We start from the raw sequence: 20,716 nt of genomic DNA on the forward strand, positions 1-20,716 counted from the left end.
AACACCAAGGGTTTTCTTTTCTTGTTTTGCAAATGCAGTTGGGGATGAGCACAAATAGAGTTATAGTGGAGGGCAGGCAAGGAACCTCATGCAGAGCCTTGAATAATATTGTTGATAACGGTCAAGAAACTGCTTCATTCACTTCTTTGGCTCTCACTATCCAGGAGTGTGTATTATAGTGACAATTACTGAATGGAGGTTTCAAATGCATGAGAAGCATGTAAAATGTCAACAAAAATCAATAAGACACAGTTTATGCATTTATCACAATTTCTCCCCAGCAGTTCTGCTGTAAGTAACTTACTGAGAGATGTTGCAATTAGCAGGTCTCAAAAGCAATGTGAATCAGCAGAGAAATAAGGCTGCATTCCTCTCAAGATAAAGCAGACCCCCTTCCCTCCCTTAAGCTTTCTCTCTTTTTAACCACAGGGCTCAGCTGTTGGGTACTTTCAGCACCCAACACCACTGCAAAGCCTTCCTCCTCACTCCTCAGCCCAAAACCATTTGCATGGGTCTCGTTGCCTTTGTCATGGAGCAAAAAGACCTTTGTAGCAGATCTCTGTACCAATTTGAAAGAAACTTGTTCTTTGGGCAAGGGGAATGCCTGATGAATGAGGTTATGCAGCTTGAATATGAGCATTTGGAAGCAGCATTCCACAGAGAGGATAGGACTGCATTTTAATTAGGGTTTGCCAGCCAGAGGCTACAAGGTTAGGTCCCCTTGTTATCTCCATTCAGCAGGCCATTTCCCACCAATGGACAGTGGCCATTTGCACGGCAAATTTCCAATTTACCTCAATAACATAGCAAAAATTCAGTAGACAATGTTATTTCTAAATTATTTGAAAACCCAGACTTTAAGAGGTTGCCAATAAATGTCCCAATTAAACATTTGTTAATTTACCCATCTTTCCAGACATTGCTACATGTATTCACATTCAAGGGTTATTTTTCAGCTACCAAACCTGGACACTCACACACAACATCTGTATATTTATTATGAGTGCATATGTATTTTATTATGCGTGGAATATGGAATCCTATATATTTTGTGTGAACTGTGGAGTCCTTTCCTTCATGACCAGACTGCCACACCGGAGCGAAGCTAAGCCTATGTCATAAGATTTGGTCTATTTAACTCAATCACTTTGCATTTATAATTTAGATGTTCAGAAAAGCTGTTCTTCTGAAATGCTTGTATTTATTGCCATGGCCAATGGCAGGACCTTGATTTTCCTCTGTGGGGCACAAATGCACTCAAAGAGGACGGTTTTGTTGGGCACCTAGAATTTAATCAAAAGTTGGTGTCCAAGGACACTGGATTTCATTTATTTATGATTCTGAAGGGTTGGGAAAACCCTTTCCAGCACACTCTCACTCACTGTATCACATGGGTGCAGGTGGTCTTTTGGGAACACACTGCCAGCTTTAGGACCGTAAATCACAATTATAAGAGGACAGGACTAATCAGATTTCATGCCTCATGGTGCAAGGAAACAAGAAAGATTTTTGTAGCCTCTTACCTCATCCTATGAAACATGGCATTGATTGGCATGCAATGGACCGAGGTCTTCTGGACTCATAGCTACAAGCAAACTATTCCTGTTCTACCCCACTGAATCCTGATATTCAATTATTCCCTTCTTACTGGAGCTATCGAGTTCTCTGGGAAGGAAAATATGGAGAGGGGGATATTTCTATAGCTAATGCCTTGAAATAACTTCATTTTGTACAACCAGCTACCTAGCTACACCAAAAAATAGATTGTTTTGTAAAAACAGCCAACCTGCAAGACACCTCGCACTTATTTATCAGCTCTGGTTTCAAAACGTCAGGGATCACTGACAGAAAGAAAAGCGGAGGGAGAAAGAAGATGTAAGAGTTTTAGCTGCTTCTCCAAGGCTGCCTTCTCACCCCCTACAGCAGATAAATGAGTGACTGGGGAAAGGCTGCTGGAAGTAATTTCTTCCAGCAGGCAGAACTGGAGTAAGGCACCCAGCCCTGGCATAGTAGAAATTTTGGAGCACATTATCACATCTGCCACGTTGGCTGAGAGAACATCTAAACTCACAGGGTTGCTCCTTACCCCTCTCCCACAACAAAATAAAAGAGAATTTTGAAAAAGCAGTGAAATGTGATAGGCCTCCTCCTTGATCCTGGCCATCCCAGAACTAGGGCTTGCTGCTTGAGTGACTGAATGTTTCAAATATTTAAAAAAGCTCAGCTCTGCCCCATTTCAGCTCCTGCTTCATGTGATTCTTCTCATCTCAGGTTTTCCTAGACTGTTGAGAAACATTCAGTCATCAGTTCTTGCACAGCCTAACCCAAGATCAATACCTGTAAGCTGCAAGTGAAGTAGAACATTTTTACATATGGAAGCCTCAGGTAAGGTTTATACCTACGCAGGAAAGCTCCCTCATGAAACCACCGTTGTCTACCAGAGGTTTTAAAGTGAGGCCAAAGGGAGATGCAAAATGCAGAGACATTGTTTGGAAGTCTAAAAACATGTTTTTTACACAGAAGAAGACTCAAGAGATTTTCAAAGCCACCCAAGCAACCGTAGTGCTGTGAGTGGTGGCTGCGCAGCTGGTGCTGTAATGGTTGCCCCAGAGCTTCCAAGTACACTGTAAACAAAGTTTTTCTTCAATTTCTGTGAAGAAACAAAAGTGAAAAGCTGCCAGATACTCCTGCAAGGAGTAGTTGGGATCCTCTGAGATGAAAGCTTCTATTTAAAGAGAAGATAAGGCTTGAATAAAAAGCTATGGAAATTGAAGTGTGATAAAAATAAGCTCTAGTTGGGTTAAAATGTTTCTAGCTGAGATTGCAAAGTAGACTTTTCCTTTTCTACACTGTGCTAATACAGCCCAGTCTGAAGGAAGGAACATCCTGGAAAACAGCCTTCTAATGAAGACGTCACACAAAAATCTGTCTTGGTGGTTAAAATACATTTCATCTACAAACTAAATTGTACATGAAATTGTTTACTGTAGTGATATTTGGTTGCTAAGTATTACCTAAGACACACAATGACATGTCTGAGACCAAGTCCAACAATTCAGTCTAAAGAAAATAATTTGCAAAAAGCCACAGTGAAGCTCTTCAGTTTATGCATATCAGGCACATAAAGGTAACAAGAGGCACGTCCTGTAACCATGCCTCAGCTCTTCAGCTCTACTGACTTGACTATTGACTGGATGACACGTTGTAGATTTTAAATTTCCTGAAGTTCATGGTTCCCTCAAAGCATTTCTAATTGGACATTCAATTACCCACCCTGCAAAGTACAGATCTCAGTAGGTGGAATTTACACAAACCCGGAATTAAATGGGTACCAAAGACCACATTCTCTAACTGTGCCTCGATGATCTTCTTGTTGGAATAAAGCCCCTTGCAAATTATTTCATTTCAGGCTTCCCTCTTGGGAGGGATTGCTGCAAAACTGCAGTAATGGAAATCTGAGATGTAGTTACTGGCCAAAGGCCAGCAGAGACATTGGTCAGTTGGATGCGTTTCTTCCCTCCCAGCTGCAAAAGAGCTTCAGCAAGGGAAAACAAAATTAAATGTGCTATAGTGATTGGAAAAAATGAAAATGTTACCACATTGCAGCAAAGGGAATAAGGCACTGAGGTACTTCTGAAGAGCTATTAAAAATACAGCACTTCCACTGTCCTCGTTTCCCACCACTTACTGATATACAATTCAGAAGGTGACCCCTAATCTAGGGTGTTCCCATAGCTGGCACTTCATGTTAGTTTAGCTCAGAAGGGAGCAGTAAATATTCAGAGGAAAAAAAAAAACCCAGCATAAAAGTCTCCTCACCTATCCTTCCCTGCAATTAATTGGGATGCAAATACTAATTTTCTTTTACTAATTCATCAAGAAAACCCTTGAATCTCAAAGTTCTGAATGGATTTTCAAGAAATTAAATTGCCTGACCATGGTGTAACTTGCTATTCCATTTCTAACTTGCTCTTAAAGCAAAGAAAGAATGAAAAAAACAATCCTTGTAATCAATGTCTGCAGAAATGTTCACTCGTCCCATGTGCCTGGTGATGTTTTGTTAAAAAAATCATACAATTAGGAGCTTAGAAGATGTAGAAAAATGCATTTTGAGCTTTTTCACAATTTTTATGGTATAGCCAACTCTCTCTACATGTTATTAGCAGGTTTTTTCAGTGCATGCTATTAACCCAGTTGACTTCTTTCTGGTATCTGATATATAAATCTGCACTTAGCAATACAGCAGAATAATTTGCTATGTGGTGCTCCTGTGATAAGGATAAGAGGATTTTTTTTATCATCATTATGGATGGTAATAATTCCTAGAGTGATACAGAGATATTGATCCACTGATCTAAAAAAAAGCATTTTACAAAGGCAGAGGAGCATCACTACCCTTACTTTAAGCACCCGGAGAACAGAGATGATTGAGTGACCAACTCACCTATGGTCAATACAACACATCAGTGGTACAGCTACAAATCAAACTTGGGTATTTCTGGCTATTTTTGCACACTCAGCTCTCATTGCCTGGCTGTCTGTGTTGGCATCTGTGGTCATGCAGACATTACATAGTGCTGGGAGTCAGGAGGTCTGAAAGTTTCCTTAAGCTGTTTACAATAAGTGATTTAAAATCTTAATCATCTGCGGCAGTTCACTTCTGCTTTTTCATGATAATGAAGCTTAGCACATGATATCACAATCATGAATTTTTGTAAAGCATACTTAGCTCTTCAGAAAAAGTGCTGGATTAAACAACCCTGCAGGCTGAATTCTTCTCTCTGAATAATGAATATCGTACAGGCAGTGGCAAGCTTCTTTAGATAGTCCCATGAACCCTGCTCAAGAGGTGGCCAGCCTCCATGGCTGTTGGCTATCCCTGGTTTCTTTATCTCTACTACCAACAGGGTATTTTTATTTTTTAATACTTTTCACAGCTAGGAATTACTCACTGCCAGCCAGCTAATTTCACAGGGACTATCCCAGAGCCTTTGGAAGGCAATGCCTTTTGGTTGCTGCCTATTCTTGTAGCTGATCAAAATATAGCAAGTTACAGGTATAAACAATGGTTATTTTTTAGGTGCAGGAGTGAGTAACAATGGGAGAAGCATGACTCAAGTTAAAAACCCCCTCAGTTTCTTTAAAATTCTCTACCAATGGAGCTCTGTATCATTACTTTAGTCTCATCTTACAGCTGAGTTTCAAACAGCTGACAATAGGAATTTTGAGTGGAAAAGGTGATGGTCTGTTATCAATAGTGACAGCAATGGGTGCAACTTTATTAAAGTTCTGTCAACTCTTGGTTAGGAACTACAACAGAAAGAACGAGTTCTGTCTCTCTCCCCCTCTCCCTTTATCTTAGCACTTACATCACACTCATTACAAAGTGTTAAATTTCCCCTTGATGCCACAGGATGGGATTTCTCCTTGCTACTGGAGCCCATGTGGTACAGTACAACCCTAATCCTGCCTATGAGTTGAGAGCAGATTGTTACCCTACCAGTGGTAAGGTTGCTGTTGTAGTGTAGACATGGGCTAAAACAAAAGTCAGCTGAAACCTTTTCAGTCTTTACTAAGTAAAAAAAAAAAAACCAAACCAAACCCAGTCCAAACCAAAACTGTTCTACTGAGCAGTGTAACCTGGAGCTATTCCTTGCAACTATCTGCTGGTAATGCAGATTATTTGCCTGAACCTTTTAAGAGAGCTCAAAAGCTGGCATAAATACCAAGGAAGATACTTTTCAAGCTCTTTTCATCTGAGATACCATGATGTGCACTTGTTATGCAATTGAAAAGAGATGCCAAACAGAGTTTACTGGACCACATTTCCATCTCACTGCTGTGAGCACTGAACTGAGCTCCCGAAGGCTCTGGCATGGAAAGGTCAGTGTTTTCCTCAGACAGTGACTATTTTTCATTTACCCCTCTGCCTCTAGGAGGAAAGTACATCCAGACAGGCGCTGAGAAAACAAATACTGTTTGTGGCAAAGGGAATTAACATCTTGGAAATGGTAACATGAATCAAAATTCATTAAGAATTGGAACTCTTTACAAAGATTTAACAGTGTAAGTCCTCCCTCCTGAAGCAGTTTTTCACCTTATGCTTTTTCAGTCAAGCTCCCTCCTCTGCAGATGTCCCTCAGCACTTTTCATTTCAACTGCAATACCAACCATTTTCCCAATGCTTTGCCTTATCTCATGGAGTGGTGGTTTTCTGAAGCTGATAAAAATCTGCCTGAAAACCTGGTTGGTGCAGCCAAACTCATTTTAAAGTGTGAACATGGGTGTGTAGAAAGCAATTCGAGTTTAACAAGGCATGAGGCATGAGGGCATGATAGAATATCAGTCGTGATTGTGACCAAAATGAACCCAAGTAGCACAGAGGATGCAGCTCTGCTGTGGTTACTGGTGTGTGACCTACCTGGACTGAGATCTTCAGTCTCCAGCAGGAGAGAACAGCACATTAACTCTACAGCTGTGCTGGCCAGCACACAACACTGCCCTGCCTGATACATTGGAGACGTGGCTTAGGAATCTCAGCTCCTGATTGTTGTGAGATTGCTGTTCATAGCAGAACAAAACTACCCCACCAACCTCACTTACTCTGTTGGATTTCATAATTAGCTTTTCTATGCTCCTACTAAACCCAGTCTGTTGAATAAAAGCAAGCATGCAGTGGGATTTTTATGGATCCCAGGAAAGATCCATTTCTTTGTTGGGTGATGCTGACAAGTCAATTAAATCTTTTTTGGGGCTCAAAACATCTGATGCTCAGATCTTGTTATTTCAGCAGTTAATTAGCTCCTTTCCCACTTGTGTCTTCCATCATCCCTTCCCTGTGCTGCTTACACAATGAAATCAGTGAAAATCAGAAATACTTATTTTGCCTCAGTGTTGGGTCTAGAAAGATAATGGCAACACTCGACTCCATCAGTAAACATTCCTTACTGAGATGCAGGAACCAACCTCAGACTCTGCCCTAATCTTCCCCAAGGCAAAAACCATGATCATGAGGCTCTTCTTGCCTGAAGGGCCTGCTGCATCCCAGCCCCAAAAGTTTGGGGATCACAAAGCATAAATATGCATAATTTTCTTGGGGCTCCCTATTTATTGTCAGAGTGGCTTTTCAACAAGTCATTATTCAGAAGTACTACAGTAAGTGCTTTCAAGAAGTGCCATGAAATATAGGAATACCTGCACTTCCTTTGCTGAAATGTATAGGTGTTTTATAGAAACTGGGCTGTCCACAAAACAAAAAACCCCATGCACAAATTGTTGCACAAATTCTGTGGATCTTATTGCCTACTAGAAACAAGTAGATCCAAAAGTAAAGAAAAAAATTCTAAATCTATACCCATATCTATATGCAAAATGGGCACTATTACTTTTTTCTATGCCTTTTGAAAATGTAATAAAATGCATAAACTGTGCTTTCTATGTATTTGGTTTTTTCTGTAGATGTGATGTTTTTCACAGCTCCACAATGAAAATTACTTATTCCCTGTTCCATTAAATGTCTGTGGCAGGTACCACAGCATCATCCTGCACTGAGAGATGGGACTATCCCAATTTCCTTTTCCACTCAACAACCCCTGGCACTGATGTTTTGAGAAGGTTCATGCTCTAAGAATAAATTCAGGTCCATATACCATGGAGTTAATATGTAGTCTGGGTCATCAAGATACAATTATCTTTCTTTTCAATAGGTTTTCAGAAGGTCTTTCCCTAAAAGGTACTTTTGCACTCGAAAGGGATCACTGGCTATTGAAGTCTGCGCTGCTTTCATTTCCAAGTTCAGGCTGGCCACTTGACCACTCATGATGGTCATGTTTAACACCTCCGCCCTGGTTTTTGGGTTGTGGTAGAGGCACAAGATTTAAAAGCTCTTTTTACAAACTTTTGTCCAGGCAAAGTTCTCAGGTCCAAGCTAACCTCTTTGTTTCTCAGATAAAGCAGACCTATGTTTTGCATATAGTTACAGAAAACACAGGAATGGAGGAGATAGTGCTACAGCGAGGGCCAGTTCCCATCACCCTTTATGCCTTCAAGCAGTCATTTGCGGTCCTGTCCTTTTCTTTTTTTTTTTGGCCTTTTGTGCTACAAAGCAGAAATGGGGTCAGGGGAGCAACTTTGATTTTGTGAGAGCAGAAAACTGAGGGTGTTTTCTCAGGGTGCAAAGGAACCTTTCCAGCTGACAAACAGGGTGATAACACAAGTTAATATGTTGGCACCGAGACCTTTCTGACATTGGAAATAAAAGGTGATAATTTCAGTCACTGTGAAAAGTTCATGTGGATACCTTCATCACGTGGGACGTTTTACAGCGTAACCTCTTGCTGCAGACAGCAGCTCTGCCTACCTTGGCTGTGACATAAAGCTCCCAATTAGCACTTAAGAAAAGAGACTTTACAGACTGCACACTCACCTCGGCTCAGCCCATCTGGTCCCCGAAGGATTCGGCATTCTTCTATCTGGCCGAACGGAGAAAACATCACCCTGATATCATTCTCATTACACTTCTTCGAAACCATTCCTATGAACAATTTTCTGTCTTCCACAGCTAGAAGATAAAAATAATGAATGAGCAAAGGCCATTTCATCTTTTTCCTGTGATCAATGCTTCATTACCACATCAAACCAAGCTCCAGTCATGTGAGTCTGGCTCTGTAACTGAAGACAAGTCCTAAGGCAAACACTTTATACTTACAACCTCCCTCTCCCCCTCCCTCCCCCACCCCAAATATCTCGTTTTTCTCTCTTTCTCTCTCTCCTTTTTCTAGTGGTGCTCACTGTTTATATAACATATTAATTGGCTGTCTTAGTCACTCTGCATACACCTCTGCTACATGGCTTCTAAAAGAAAAGTATCTTCTGTTAAGGACACTTTTAAAGATATCTTTGCATAGATTCTAATTCAGATAAATTCCCTCACCCCCTCATGTGTGAAAGAAATCATGATGGGGTGAGGGTGAAGAAGGGATTGTGCACGTAATGATACAAGCTAATGAAAAATATTCCTGAGAAATGTTTTGAGAGCAGCTCCTATCTGAGCTTTCAATTTCAGCCAACTTAATGCACGGCACTGGAAAGGCAGATGTGTAATGACTGCTCTGGAAAAAGAATGCGTTAAATTTTTCTGCTGATTTTTTCAGTGCCACAGCCCTCTCCCCTTCAGGAGGACACAAGGCATATTCCAGGACATCACTTGAACACCCTTGGATGAGTGATGATGCTGAGTTTGCAAAAAAAAAAAAAAAAAAAAAGATGAAAAAGGTTCTTTACCTGAATTATTGGTAGAATATTTCCTGCTTGTACTGTCACCAACAAAAGCACAAGCTGGACTGCTGCAGCAGGATGCACACAGTCCTATTAATCAAACTCAAATTTACAGGTCTAAAGCTGAGGACTCTTGTCAAAATGAAAGAGGTCATCAAAACTTAATTCACTCTGGAAAGACTTAAAAATGTTAATGCACTGACCCATCTATATTAAACCAAAAATCTAAGTGCTTATTATACAGTACATACGCCAGTGCTTTCTTCTTTGGAAATGGCATGTAAATCCAATTCCCTGTTAATGAGCAGACTGTCAGGGTTTGTGGGGAAGCAAAGAAGGAAGGAAAGCTTTACTCCAGAGAGTCTGCACTGCACTTACTTATTTCTATTATTGTGCAAATTATTTTTGTAATGAAGTATTTTCATTTCTGGGCTTACAAAAAAAAAAAAAAAGAATCCTCCCTTGCTCTCTAACTCTGTCTCCTGTATTAGTATGAGTTTGTCAAATGGAATAAATTGCAGCTGAGGAAGAAGGAACTGCGTCCATTTTTTCCTAGGATTTTATTTGTGTTATATTTCAACACTTCCAGTGCATTTAATAATTTCAAGAATAACAAGAAGAGGTTCATGTTTATTGATCATGAGAAGCGTTTGAAGTAATTTTCTCCTTAAATCGCTGACTTTAAAAAGTATTGGTAGCTTTTATACAAGCAAGCACCAAACCCATGCATTTTTCAGAACCCAAAACAGAGACCAGCCCCTTCAATCCCAGCGTCTCACTCTACAAGCTTGCAAGAAAATTGGTGTGAATTTAACACCCAGGGGAAGATGTTTTCCTCAGCAGAGATTCCTCAAGACTGAACATTTTCATTTACACTTTATTTTGAGGTTCCACATGCAGGTGAACCCTTCAGAAAGGGTTAAGAAATGATGAATGCATGGGATGAGCCAGTTATATACAGATCAGGAGCTGAAAATGCATGATTGCAAATAAGACCTACAAATTGGGATATTTATATATACATAAATATATATAAATATATATGGAATTTTACATCTGATTCATAATATATAGCTGACCTTGATGCTACTAATTAATATTTTAAGGGTGGGAAAGCTGAGTTGCCTTGCTCACAGCTACAAGAGGAGTGCAGGCAGCCACTTCTGCTGGTGAAAGGATGCCTGTAACTTAGCTGCAGACAATTCCTGTATTGCCTTGAGCAATCTTTTTGAGGAAGTTCCCTGGCCATCCTGTCCCCACGACAACAGCCACAGACTGTGGCCATGGTGCATGAAAAGTTTTGAGACAAGGGACCCAGCTGGGCTGCCAGGTCTGGATTTCTCCACACCACAGACTGAGGTCAGGCTGGGTGAAGCCTTGGTGCCAAGCACATTTCCAAGAATTGCCTTCTGCTCTGTGTTACAAACCTCTCATTTTGTGTCTCTGTGTCAGCTAGTACCAGCCAGTTTAAATCTGGGTTGATCTTAGGCTTGAAATACAGTGTGCAGGTCTACCCTAAGGGTGACTAGGTTCCAACCTTCTTTTAAAAATAGCTGTTGGCTAAGTTGGACAAATGCCTGCCACAGGAGGCCCCTTGGGTCCTGCTTCGGTGCCAGGACAAAGCCTCAAACCAAAGAGATTCACATGGACACTCAAAAGAAATGAGATGCAAACAGAAGGCTTTGTTTTATTTTTCCAAAAAGTAGCAGGCGACAAACTCCCCACCGGCCTCCTTCGGTTTCGCTAGTAAACCTATAAATATGCCATTTAACTAACATGATTTGCAGGTTTGCAGCTTGAGGGTGATTTTATAGTAAATTAAACATCCAGCTCCTGTGTACTGTACATCTTAAAAATGCAGATGTCATGAAGAATGCTCAGAGTACAGAAAACATATTGATACGATGACGTGCTTTGCATTCAGTGCCATTAGTCAGTGCTGATCAGTGTTGAAGCTTAAGAAAATTGCTATTCTTTTTCTGGCTAGGGGCCCAGCATAAAAAACATTTAAAGTGACAATTGTCAAGATCAAAATGCCATGTTTTCACTCCATCTGATAGAACATCTGATATTATTAGGCTGAAAGAGTTTTTAACAATATATTCCCACACAGAGAACAGAATACTTTTCCACCTCACTAAGACTGATTTTCAGGATTTATTTCTGCATTTTTGGTCAGCCACTTCTTTCTTTCTAAAATGAATTCTTACCTGCCACACAGGCAAGGTTTGAGAATCAAACAGACAACAGAGTACAAGAAGTGTTGGTCAAATGTATTTAGATGTCAGCAAACTTCCCTTTGGATCTGCCAAGCCTGAGGATTTTCCTGTGCGTGTTGGGTTTCTCCCACGGACTGCAAAATGAGGAGCCCAGCATTAAATACATGTGACCCAGCAAAGCACTGAGACTGGGACAGATGCTGCTGCTTAGAGAAAGGATGGCAGCCTAAACCCATCTGGCCTAACTTCAGTGACCTACAGTTTTAGTGTCAGCTCAACTGGCTGTTGGCAATGCCAAGAGATCAGCTCCTCCAAAGAGTGACGGATCTCACCTCTCCCAGCAAGGTGGATGCCTTTGTCAGGGCAGTCTCTCCCCTGCTACTGACAGAAGATTACAGATTTTTTACATTGACTGAGTAGACTGACAGACGCTGTTACCTTCCATCCAACTCCCAGATCTTGGGCATCATGATAACACCTAGATGTCCTGAGCTCCAGCTGCAGGGACAGAAGGAATAAATGAGCTCTGAGGGACCGGACAAAGCTTGGGAGCTGCAAGTGCTTTGGGCAACAAGAGCAGGCAAAGAAGAAGGATGGGAGAAGGGTAACAGTGTGCATGGGCCAGCACTTGTGTGCACATATCTCATAAGCATTTCACTGCTGCTTGATTACTCTCTCCCACCCTTGGGGCAGGTTTCAACAAGCCAAAATCCAGAAAAATCAAAACTTTTTTGGTGTGTGTTTGATATCATTATTTCTGAACCTCACTCATGGGATTAGTTGAACTTTCTGACTTTTTTGCACCACTCTGTGGGAATGAAGTAGATACAACAGTTTGGAAGTAGCAGGTAGGATGGGGTGGCTGAGTGCCCCTCCTTAATGGAGCAGAAGCAGGCAGAAGGTCACAGTAAACAAGGCCTGAAATTCTATTTATAGGAAGGATGGCATGAAACTGCACAGTTTCTTGATTAACACATGATGGGGTTCACCTTTAATCCATCCTAACACATTACAAATGCAGGTGGGCTGTGCTGCCAGGGCAGTTTGAGTGACACATCCAGTGCTAAGCCTGCTGGATTTGGGGTGGGGTTTGCCAGAATGCAGGGACCCTGAGTGATGAAGTGCAGATACCTGTTTTAAAATGAGTTGCTCTTGTAACCCTGTCAAGGCTAGCTCTGCCATCACTGGCATGTGTGTCTGGGCATCATGTTTGAACCTAGAACTCTGCGTTAGCCATCAAAGGTTATCTGAGATTAAGTTTGTCTCTGCTGGGGGGGGAACTTTTCAAACTGAACTTCCTGTCTTCTGACAGCATTACATCCAATGTGCAGAATAACATCCTGAAGGGTCTAATTTTTTAGCTTTACTCAGTTTGCTTCAGTAATGAGCATTTCTTGCAGGCTAAGCCAGGAGAATAAAGGAATAGAGATTATTTTCTGAATGCCACAAAAGAATTAAACCCTGTAATAATAATGGGAAATCTCCCTGAAGATCCAACAAACTTTTCTTTTCACTCTTCTAAATCTCCAAAATTCTGAAATATCAAAATTATAACTCTTTATTGTATTTCTGAGGAGTCCAGTCAGATAAAGAGTGCATTTTCTCCCCAGAACATGCCTTCTCTTTTAAGAAAATAGATAAATAGCTAATTATGTATAAATGGTGTGGAGGGTTTTTTTGTTTTGGTTTGGTTTTGGTTTTTCACTCCCATATAGAAGGGAAGGGGTGAAGCCAGACTTTTCATCCCTAGCTGTAAGTCTGTGAAAACCCCTTGCATACAATCTGTCAAAGTCACACCTGAATCTGGAGCTGCCTGCATTAATTATCAACTTTTCTATGTGTTAGTGCTAACATATGGCATCTAATTACTACCTCCAAATCGGCAAAGTTGTGCCACTTAGAATTTCAAAATTATTTTTTAAATTTTCCACTAATAAAATAAATAAAAACAAATTATAAATTACTCAGTTACCCTCCTCCCTACTTTAAAATTTTTTTAAAATAGAGGATTTTGTCATTTTCACTGAAGCAGTGATGCTTTGATCAATTTAAGAGCATACTGTCTGCAGGATATGTGCCTGAAAGTCTTGACTGTGTTCAAATCCAGATCCAAGACACATTTAAGCATTTGCAAATTGTAGCATGTTAATGGCCACAGACAACTTAGAGTTAAGCAGGTGTTTGCAAGTTTTTCAGCATTAGACTGGAGGAACCCCCTTTGTTTGAAAAAGGGAAAATGTCCTTAAAAGGATAAATACTGTGAGTGATGAATTTACTAATGGTGGAAAGTCAAAACCATGCGTTTTGGCAGAAAATCCTCAACCAAAACTCTGTAGATAGGTTAAAACAACTTCCACAAAGGTTATCAGACCAGACCTACTGGGTGATCAGACGAGGACACACTACAAAATTCATCATCTGCATATTTCAGAGATGTTACATTTGTCAGCAGTAAGAAGCTTTTCAGAATCCTCCTGGGTAGACAAATCAATTAAATCTGAGGGCAAGTCTTGCCCCATCAACTCGAGCTGCTAAAAGTTTGGTGGAAGAGATCAAGCTTTGCTTCATCTGCATGAGCAGAGAAATGACTTATACACATTGTAGGCAGGGAAGGAACTGCTGGAACAGGGTCCCCAGAGAAGCTGTGGAGCCCCATCCCTGGAAGTGTCCAAAGCCAGGTTGAATGGGCCTCTGAGCAACCTGGTGCAGGTAAGTAATGTGTGCAGGAGGTGTCCCTTCCATACCCATCTCCCAGTTTCCATGAGGTGAGTTTGGCCTTTGGCGCCAAGGGACAGTTATCTCAGATGATGTAGACATCTAAGGGCAGGAACAGTGATGGAAAAGGAGGATCATTTCATCCTGGTACTCTCTGGCTTGGATGCTCATTCAAACCTTTTGCACAAGGGACACAATATGGGGAGGGGGCATTTTATCACACAGCAAATACTGTTCTTTAAAAACCTCTGTGAGTTGAATGAGAGGACCTCTCCTTCCTCCCTATGGAACCTGAACAGGTCTATCAATCCTTCACAAACATGTACAAGCTCAGAAGAATTGTAGTGTCCAACTTGTCCTACACATCTTTCCACAAGAAATTTTTGACCAAGAAAATTTCTTTAACCTCTCTGTAAACTGAGAAACATGACTTTACCTATAAAATCCACTGGGATCCTCCTGTGACTCAGAAATCAAAGAGATTCGAGTATTCCTCAAAAGCTCAACCACCAGGGATCATGAAAACCAAGATGCCTTGGCATGTCTTCTTTCTTTTCCCCTTTGAACTTACCAATCTGGTTGAAGAGGTACAGTTTACAATTTGCTGTTGGCATGGATAATATACCTCCTCAGATGGATAGCCTGGAGCAGATGGGAAACATGTGCCAAACAAACCTCCACATCCCCCACGCTGCTGTTTTTTCTCCTTCTTGATCTCCAAGCTGCTGGAAAGCAGTCATCCACTCCACGAACCCCATGCCTACGCCCTGCCTTTCTGAGGAGCTGTACCATTATTACCATCATTGTGGTATTATTTTGCCTTCTGTTTCTCCAGTCAATTAAAAAAAAAAAATAGTTCACAACCCCTTGAACATGCCTATCAAAAGTCCCCACACACTTCAGGAGTCTAAATTTTAAAAAATGTTTAATTTGACACCTGGAACCCCTGAACTGACAATTTGTTTTCCTCAAAAATACAAAGAATGGCAAGGAAAAAAAAAAGGAAAAAAACCCCAATCCCTCATGATTTTCATGCTTGGAATAGATGCCAGAAAATAAGAGAGTATTCCCACAGTGCAGGCAGGAGTTTCATGCAGATAACCCCAGACTAACAGCAGCAGCCAGGAGCCAACCTACCCTGCTTTCCAAGCAGGTGCTACTTGCAGAGAAAGACAGAATTTGCACAATTCCCCACAGTGTTTTTCCAATATGTTCAATCTCCTTTAGAAAGAAACACTTCAGGCAATGAAGAAGTAACTCACTGGGAGTCAATTTTGGCCCATTGCCTCTTATTTTTCTAATTTGCCAAGGAAATTGAGGTGAAATTTGTCTTTGAAAGAAGAACCCGTAGAGGCCATACTTAGTTCAGAGGGTTCAGGCCGGTGTTCCTGTGCCTAAGGGATAATTGTGCCCACTGCTAGCACTAAATATGAGGGACTGGAATTTGGATTCCAAAAGCAACGTTCTTCTTGACTGCAGTGGGGCCTGAAAAGTTCAGTCCTTCTGCCCATCCAGGTGCCTTGGCTTCTATTCTGAGCGCTCAAAGACAGCAAGAAATTACTGCTAAAACTCTGGGAAAATGCTCTTCACTCAGAGGGTATCTGGGCACTAGAACAGGCTCCCCAGAGCAGTGGTCACAGCACCAAGGCTGACAGAGCACAAGGAGCATTTCGACAATGCTCTTAAGTACGTGGTGGGATTTTTGGGATTGTCCTGTGCAGCGCCAGGAATCAGACTTTGAAAATCATTGTGGACAGATATCCATCCTCTCCAACTCAGAATATTCAATGATTCTATGACTCCAACCTGAGAGAGAGAACACCCCCTCCTGTACAAATGGGTAACAGCTCATATTTCCTGTGCTCATGGCCACTTTTGTTTGGAAAGTTATCATATTGGGAAACCTAGCATAATGTGAAGTTTTAATTTCCTTCCAAACTTCATAATCCTTGGAGAAGCCTGAAAAAGGGATGCACTACAATTAGCAAAAAAAGAAGCCTTAAAAAAGCCTTGTGGAGAGATTTAGAGCCCAATCATAATTTACATTTGCAGGTATGTAGATCTCTAAGTGCACGGCTTCTGCCCTGATTACTAATTAATGAGGTGCAAAGATGCCTGTTGGAGGAACCAGCTCTGATTATGTGGGCCTTATGGGAAAATGAAGCTCTTGCAATCTAAGAAGGCAGATGATATCTTTAACATATATTTTAGAAAATTACAGGAACAAATCAAGGGACAAAATATACACGTATATATTTTTAAAGAATCACACGCTGCCAAGTTGCGCTACCATTCGATTATCTTATTTCCCTGAATATATAAACCTGGCATGTTTAATAGACTTAGCCTGCCATCTATTTTGCATGTCATATACATCCACTTAAGCAGTACCCTAGTATTCCAAGTGGATATTACTGTCTTTATAGCATTCATTTTTCAATCGTTTTGAGGAATAAGTATACAGAGAGCTCCAAAGTGGGTTTCCCAGCTCATAATGAAGCATATGATTAAAACCTAAATTTGGCTCAGACTCAGAATGGCATCATTCTATAAAAATGTAGTTTTGGCAAATGTTTAAGGCTGATCATGTGCTTACATACTTTCTTAACACAGGTATGCCTTTTTGTTTATTTTTAATTTTCAGCATTGACATTTTATCTCCATCTTATCGATCTCAGGTGCTCCCACATTAGCTCACTGTTAGGAGAACCCAAGGGAAGGATGTATGCAGTGAGGTGAGTCATGATGTACAGCAGGTACAAGGAAGACCTTTTTTGAGGACGTTTCCTTCCTTCTTTAAAGCAGAAGATAATAGGGAGTTCAGAGCAGCTCAACACCTTCCCAACATGTCAGGTGTAGGGAAACTGCCTATCATTTTCACCACAAAAGAAGTAAATCAATAACTCTCACAATGTTGTGCTTACTTTAGTTTAGAGAGAGACACAATTAAGTAAAAATAAATTAAACACATACCATTTGACTTTTCACTATCTGCGGGTTTCATCTGAATAGGATGATGCATCTAAAAACAAAAATGAGAGAGAGTAAGGCAGGTTGGATAATTATAAAAAATCAAGAGTCATGTTTTTAATGAAGGGCTAAAAAGAGACAATTTAATATTAAACATGTTGAAATTATATAAATTCAAAATAACACTGTATTATACGCTTATAAGAAAAAATAAAATGGTAAAGGAGTATTTTATAATGAGGAAGATTAAAAAAAAAAAGTTCATTGGGCCCATAGGACTCATATAAATCTTTAATTTGCTGTATCTAGTTTCAGAAGACCTCTGAAGTTACAGCCCTCATTAGTTTATGGCATGCTTGGTTTCTGTTTTACCAACTTTTTTTCCTTGAGCTCAACCACTGCCAAAACCAAGATGGAATTTTCAAGTAATTTAAGAACTAGCAAGCATTTCAAACATACTCAGAGGAGTTGAGTTTGACAAATGAACTTTGCTTGTAATTAAAAAACTGTGCTGATTCTTCCAGGACTAAAGAAGAAGAGGTCTTGATTCCTAAAATAGCTTCCTATAATTATTTAGTATCTGATCTTTTTGTTTTAGACAACGTTATACATTCATTCATAAAGCTTCCACCAAAACACGTAACAATTCCGGCTTCCATAAAAACTCCAAATCCTCTTTCCTTTTCAACCTCTTCCTCCATTCATGTCCCTCTTACTGCAAAGGAAACCAACCCCTGTGTGCAGCTTCCCATGCTGAACATTCCACCTTGGCACACTCGGTCTGGTGTGTCCTCAGCATTCTCTACTAAATAATTCAACACTGAACTGTTGATAGCTCCAATAAAATTTCTACAAATGGTCTTTTTGTTCTCTCAGGAATAATAACACCACAACAGTTGGGCTCCCTCATGATCAGAGTGTGTGAGTTTTCCACAGGACATTGGTGATAGCCAGCCCTGTGGCCACTGTGGTATGTTCAGAGAAATTTTATTGCAGCTTCTCAAAAGCCTCTAGAACTGAACTCACATTGAGATTCAATGTAGGAGACGTTTAAGCTTGCAAAAATCTCCCCATTTTTATTTTCTTTCGTGGGCTCTGCATAGTTGCTGGGATTTGACTGCACAAACCTTCCGGCAGCAGCAGAGCCACTGCCTTTTCTCTCCTCAACAATTCCTTACCAATTCATGTGAACAGGTGAAAAAATGTATGCTCTTTCTACTTTTGTATCATTTTTCAACACAGTGCAGCTGAGTATTGCCTGAAAATGTCAGAGGCAATTCCATTTTTTTAATAAAAGACTGTTATGACAAATTCTGGGAAACAAAAACAGCTGAGCAGGAGAGAACATCCATGCCCTCATATCAAATGTGCTTTCAAAGCTGCACAGAAACCCACATCTGCATTACTTTTGGTGAAATAACTTAACCACCAGGGAAAAAGTTGCTGGATTCTTTAGAAAATATAAAATATTGCTGTGATTGTTTCTGTCCAGAACGCTCCCTGGCCTTACAAATCAACGTATTCCCTGTGTTGCTTGCACAACTCCCCGTGTCCTCGAGAAAGACAAAGCCACAAGGTAGATGTGGTTGCTGGGATGCATAAATTTGCTTCAGTTTTAACAATTCTGTTCTCTTTGAATCATTCGTTTCCTAAATGGACTTTAATAGCCCAGCACTTGTCTGCCACCACTCTTATTCAATCAGTTTTATAGAAAAAAGGGAACTTCTATTGTTCTCTGTCTTCTTTAGTGCTTAAGATTTTTCCTGACATCAACAATACACTGGGCACTGCAGGAGACTTAAAATTCATGGGAATGTGAGGCAGCATTTCCACTCAGCAAGCACAAACTGAAAGAAGAAAAACGGTGTAACTTGTTCCACAAGGCCATTGCAGGTTACTGATGTCTCTGAGGAGCAATGGAGTGGTAAGAAAATAGAGGAAAGAAAGGCAAGTATTGAAAATTCAGGAATATGCAGAATATATGAGAAAAACCCAACCCAAATTCAGGCCTTTTGTAGGCAGAGGATCTATTGCTCTTTACAGCTGCATTTTTATGCCCCTAAGAGGAGATATTTTGAATAAAGGCTATTCTAACAATGTTAAAAACCTCTCCCTTTTCAAACTGCCTGAACCAGAGAAGCCAACTTTAGGCCAAATTCATGTGAAGAAGTTAGTTTTGCAGCCCATGGTCACAACACAAAGATCAGTTACCTGACAAGCACATTCACTGCATATCCAAAATCATCCTCTTCTGTTACACATAATTACCCCAAGTTCATTAACTCAGTAATCTGGTACACTCACGAAGTAAAAGGCAAGATTTCACATGATGCTTCCACTGGGTTTTGACTTGATTTCAAAAGTTCCTGCTAAAAACTCATGGTCCAAATTCTCTTCACACCATCAAGCTGAATTTGGGAGTGATGCCATTGCGCTTAAAATTAAATCAGTGCAAAACTAATAAAAGATCCAGCTCTGGCCTGGAGAGTTTAAACTGCAGAACACCACCAGAAAAATGGACGTGATACACAAACCTGGCTTCAGTGAAGAGGAAAGTGGAAAAATACCTTAGTGACAGTTTCCTAACATGAGAGGGCTCATGTTGAAGCTTGTTTAACCCTGACCATCACCAATTGATACGTTAACAACCTTTAACACTAGATTCAATAAAACATGCCATTTATAACCTGAAATGGGTTTTACAGAGTCACTGGTTCGCATCTCATTATTAAACTCATTGCTGACCTCTAGAGACAGCTGCCGTGACAATACATATTATAAGCTCTCTACCCATAAAATATTTAAAAGTAGGTGAAGAGAAGAAAAGAAAAGAAAAGAAAAGAGAAAAGAGAAGAAAAGAATGGCTCTCAAAGAAGTGTGCAGTGAATAAGAAAATTAAAGGGGCAGAGACAAAAGCTAAATAGGTACTATCCTTTCACTCTACAATAAGCAAAAGAGAAAATAATCTGTGCATTTTGTATCTTCCTCGTATAACTGCAGGCTATAAAATAATAAAATAGCTGTGCTTTCCCAGGCCCTCCAAAAGATTATAGATGATATAAAACTGTTTCAAATTAGATGCCACTGACTAGAATCATGTCATCTACCGAAATGAAGGATTTCCTGTCTTATCAGAAAGCTGTTATTGTAGCTATACATCACTTATGGATCTCAAGGTAAGTGATTTCTCAGTATGTCATGTTGTCACGCAGAACAACAAGAAAAATTTTCTTCTTTTCTTGGAGGAATCTTTGCTTATGAAAACACAGTATTTATGAATGCACACTTACAATTAATAAAGAGGCAAGAATAAGAAAAATAACCTCAGCAAGTAATTTATAGACTTGAACATCATCCTGTGCTCAGAACACACAGTAAAAGAGAACAACACAGCTCTCAGGCAAGTTCTGTCTAAGCGTGGGCAGCTTCCCCTGGCAAGCACAGTGCATGGGGATATCAAACCCAGGCTGGAGTCCGGGCTGTAAGGAACAACCTCTCCTCATCAATATTACAGAGTTCTACTGAACACACTTGTG

General features: G+C 40.4%; 1 protein-coding gene across 14 annotated transcripts in view; it reads right to left on the minus strand.

The window, feature by feature from the left end:
• The window catches only part of CELF2 (CUGBP Elav-like family member 2), a 551,223-nt gene that overhangs the window by 62,197 nt on the left and 468,310 nt on the right, over positions 1 to 20,716 (minus strand). For all 14 annotated transcript variants that reach the window (XM_048302013.1, XM_048302008.1, XM_048302003.1 and 11 more), the window contains 2 exons: positions 17,184 to 17,232; positions 8,426 to 8,560 (listed from right to left, as the gene is read on the minus strand). In XM_048302013.1, coding sequence (XP_048157970.1) covers positions 8,426 to 8,560; positions 17,184 to 17,232 — 184 coding nt within the window. The remainder of the gene's footprint in view (positions 1 to 8,425; positions 8,561 to 17,183; positions 17,233 to 20,716) is intronic.

The sequence above is a fragment of the Corvus hawaiiensis genome, chromosome 4, assembly GCF_020740725.1.
Source record: "Corvus hawaiiensis isolate bCorHaw1 chromosome 4, bCorHaw1.pri.cur, whole genome shotgun sequence".
NCBI classification, from domain to species: Eukaryota; Metazoa; Chordata; class Aves; order Passeriformes; family Corvidae; genus Corvus; species Corvus hawaiiensis.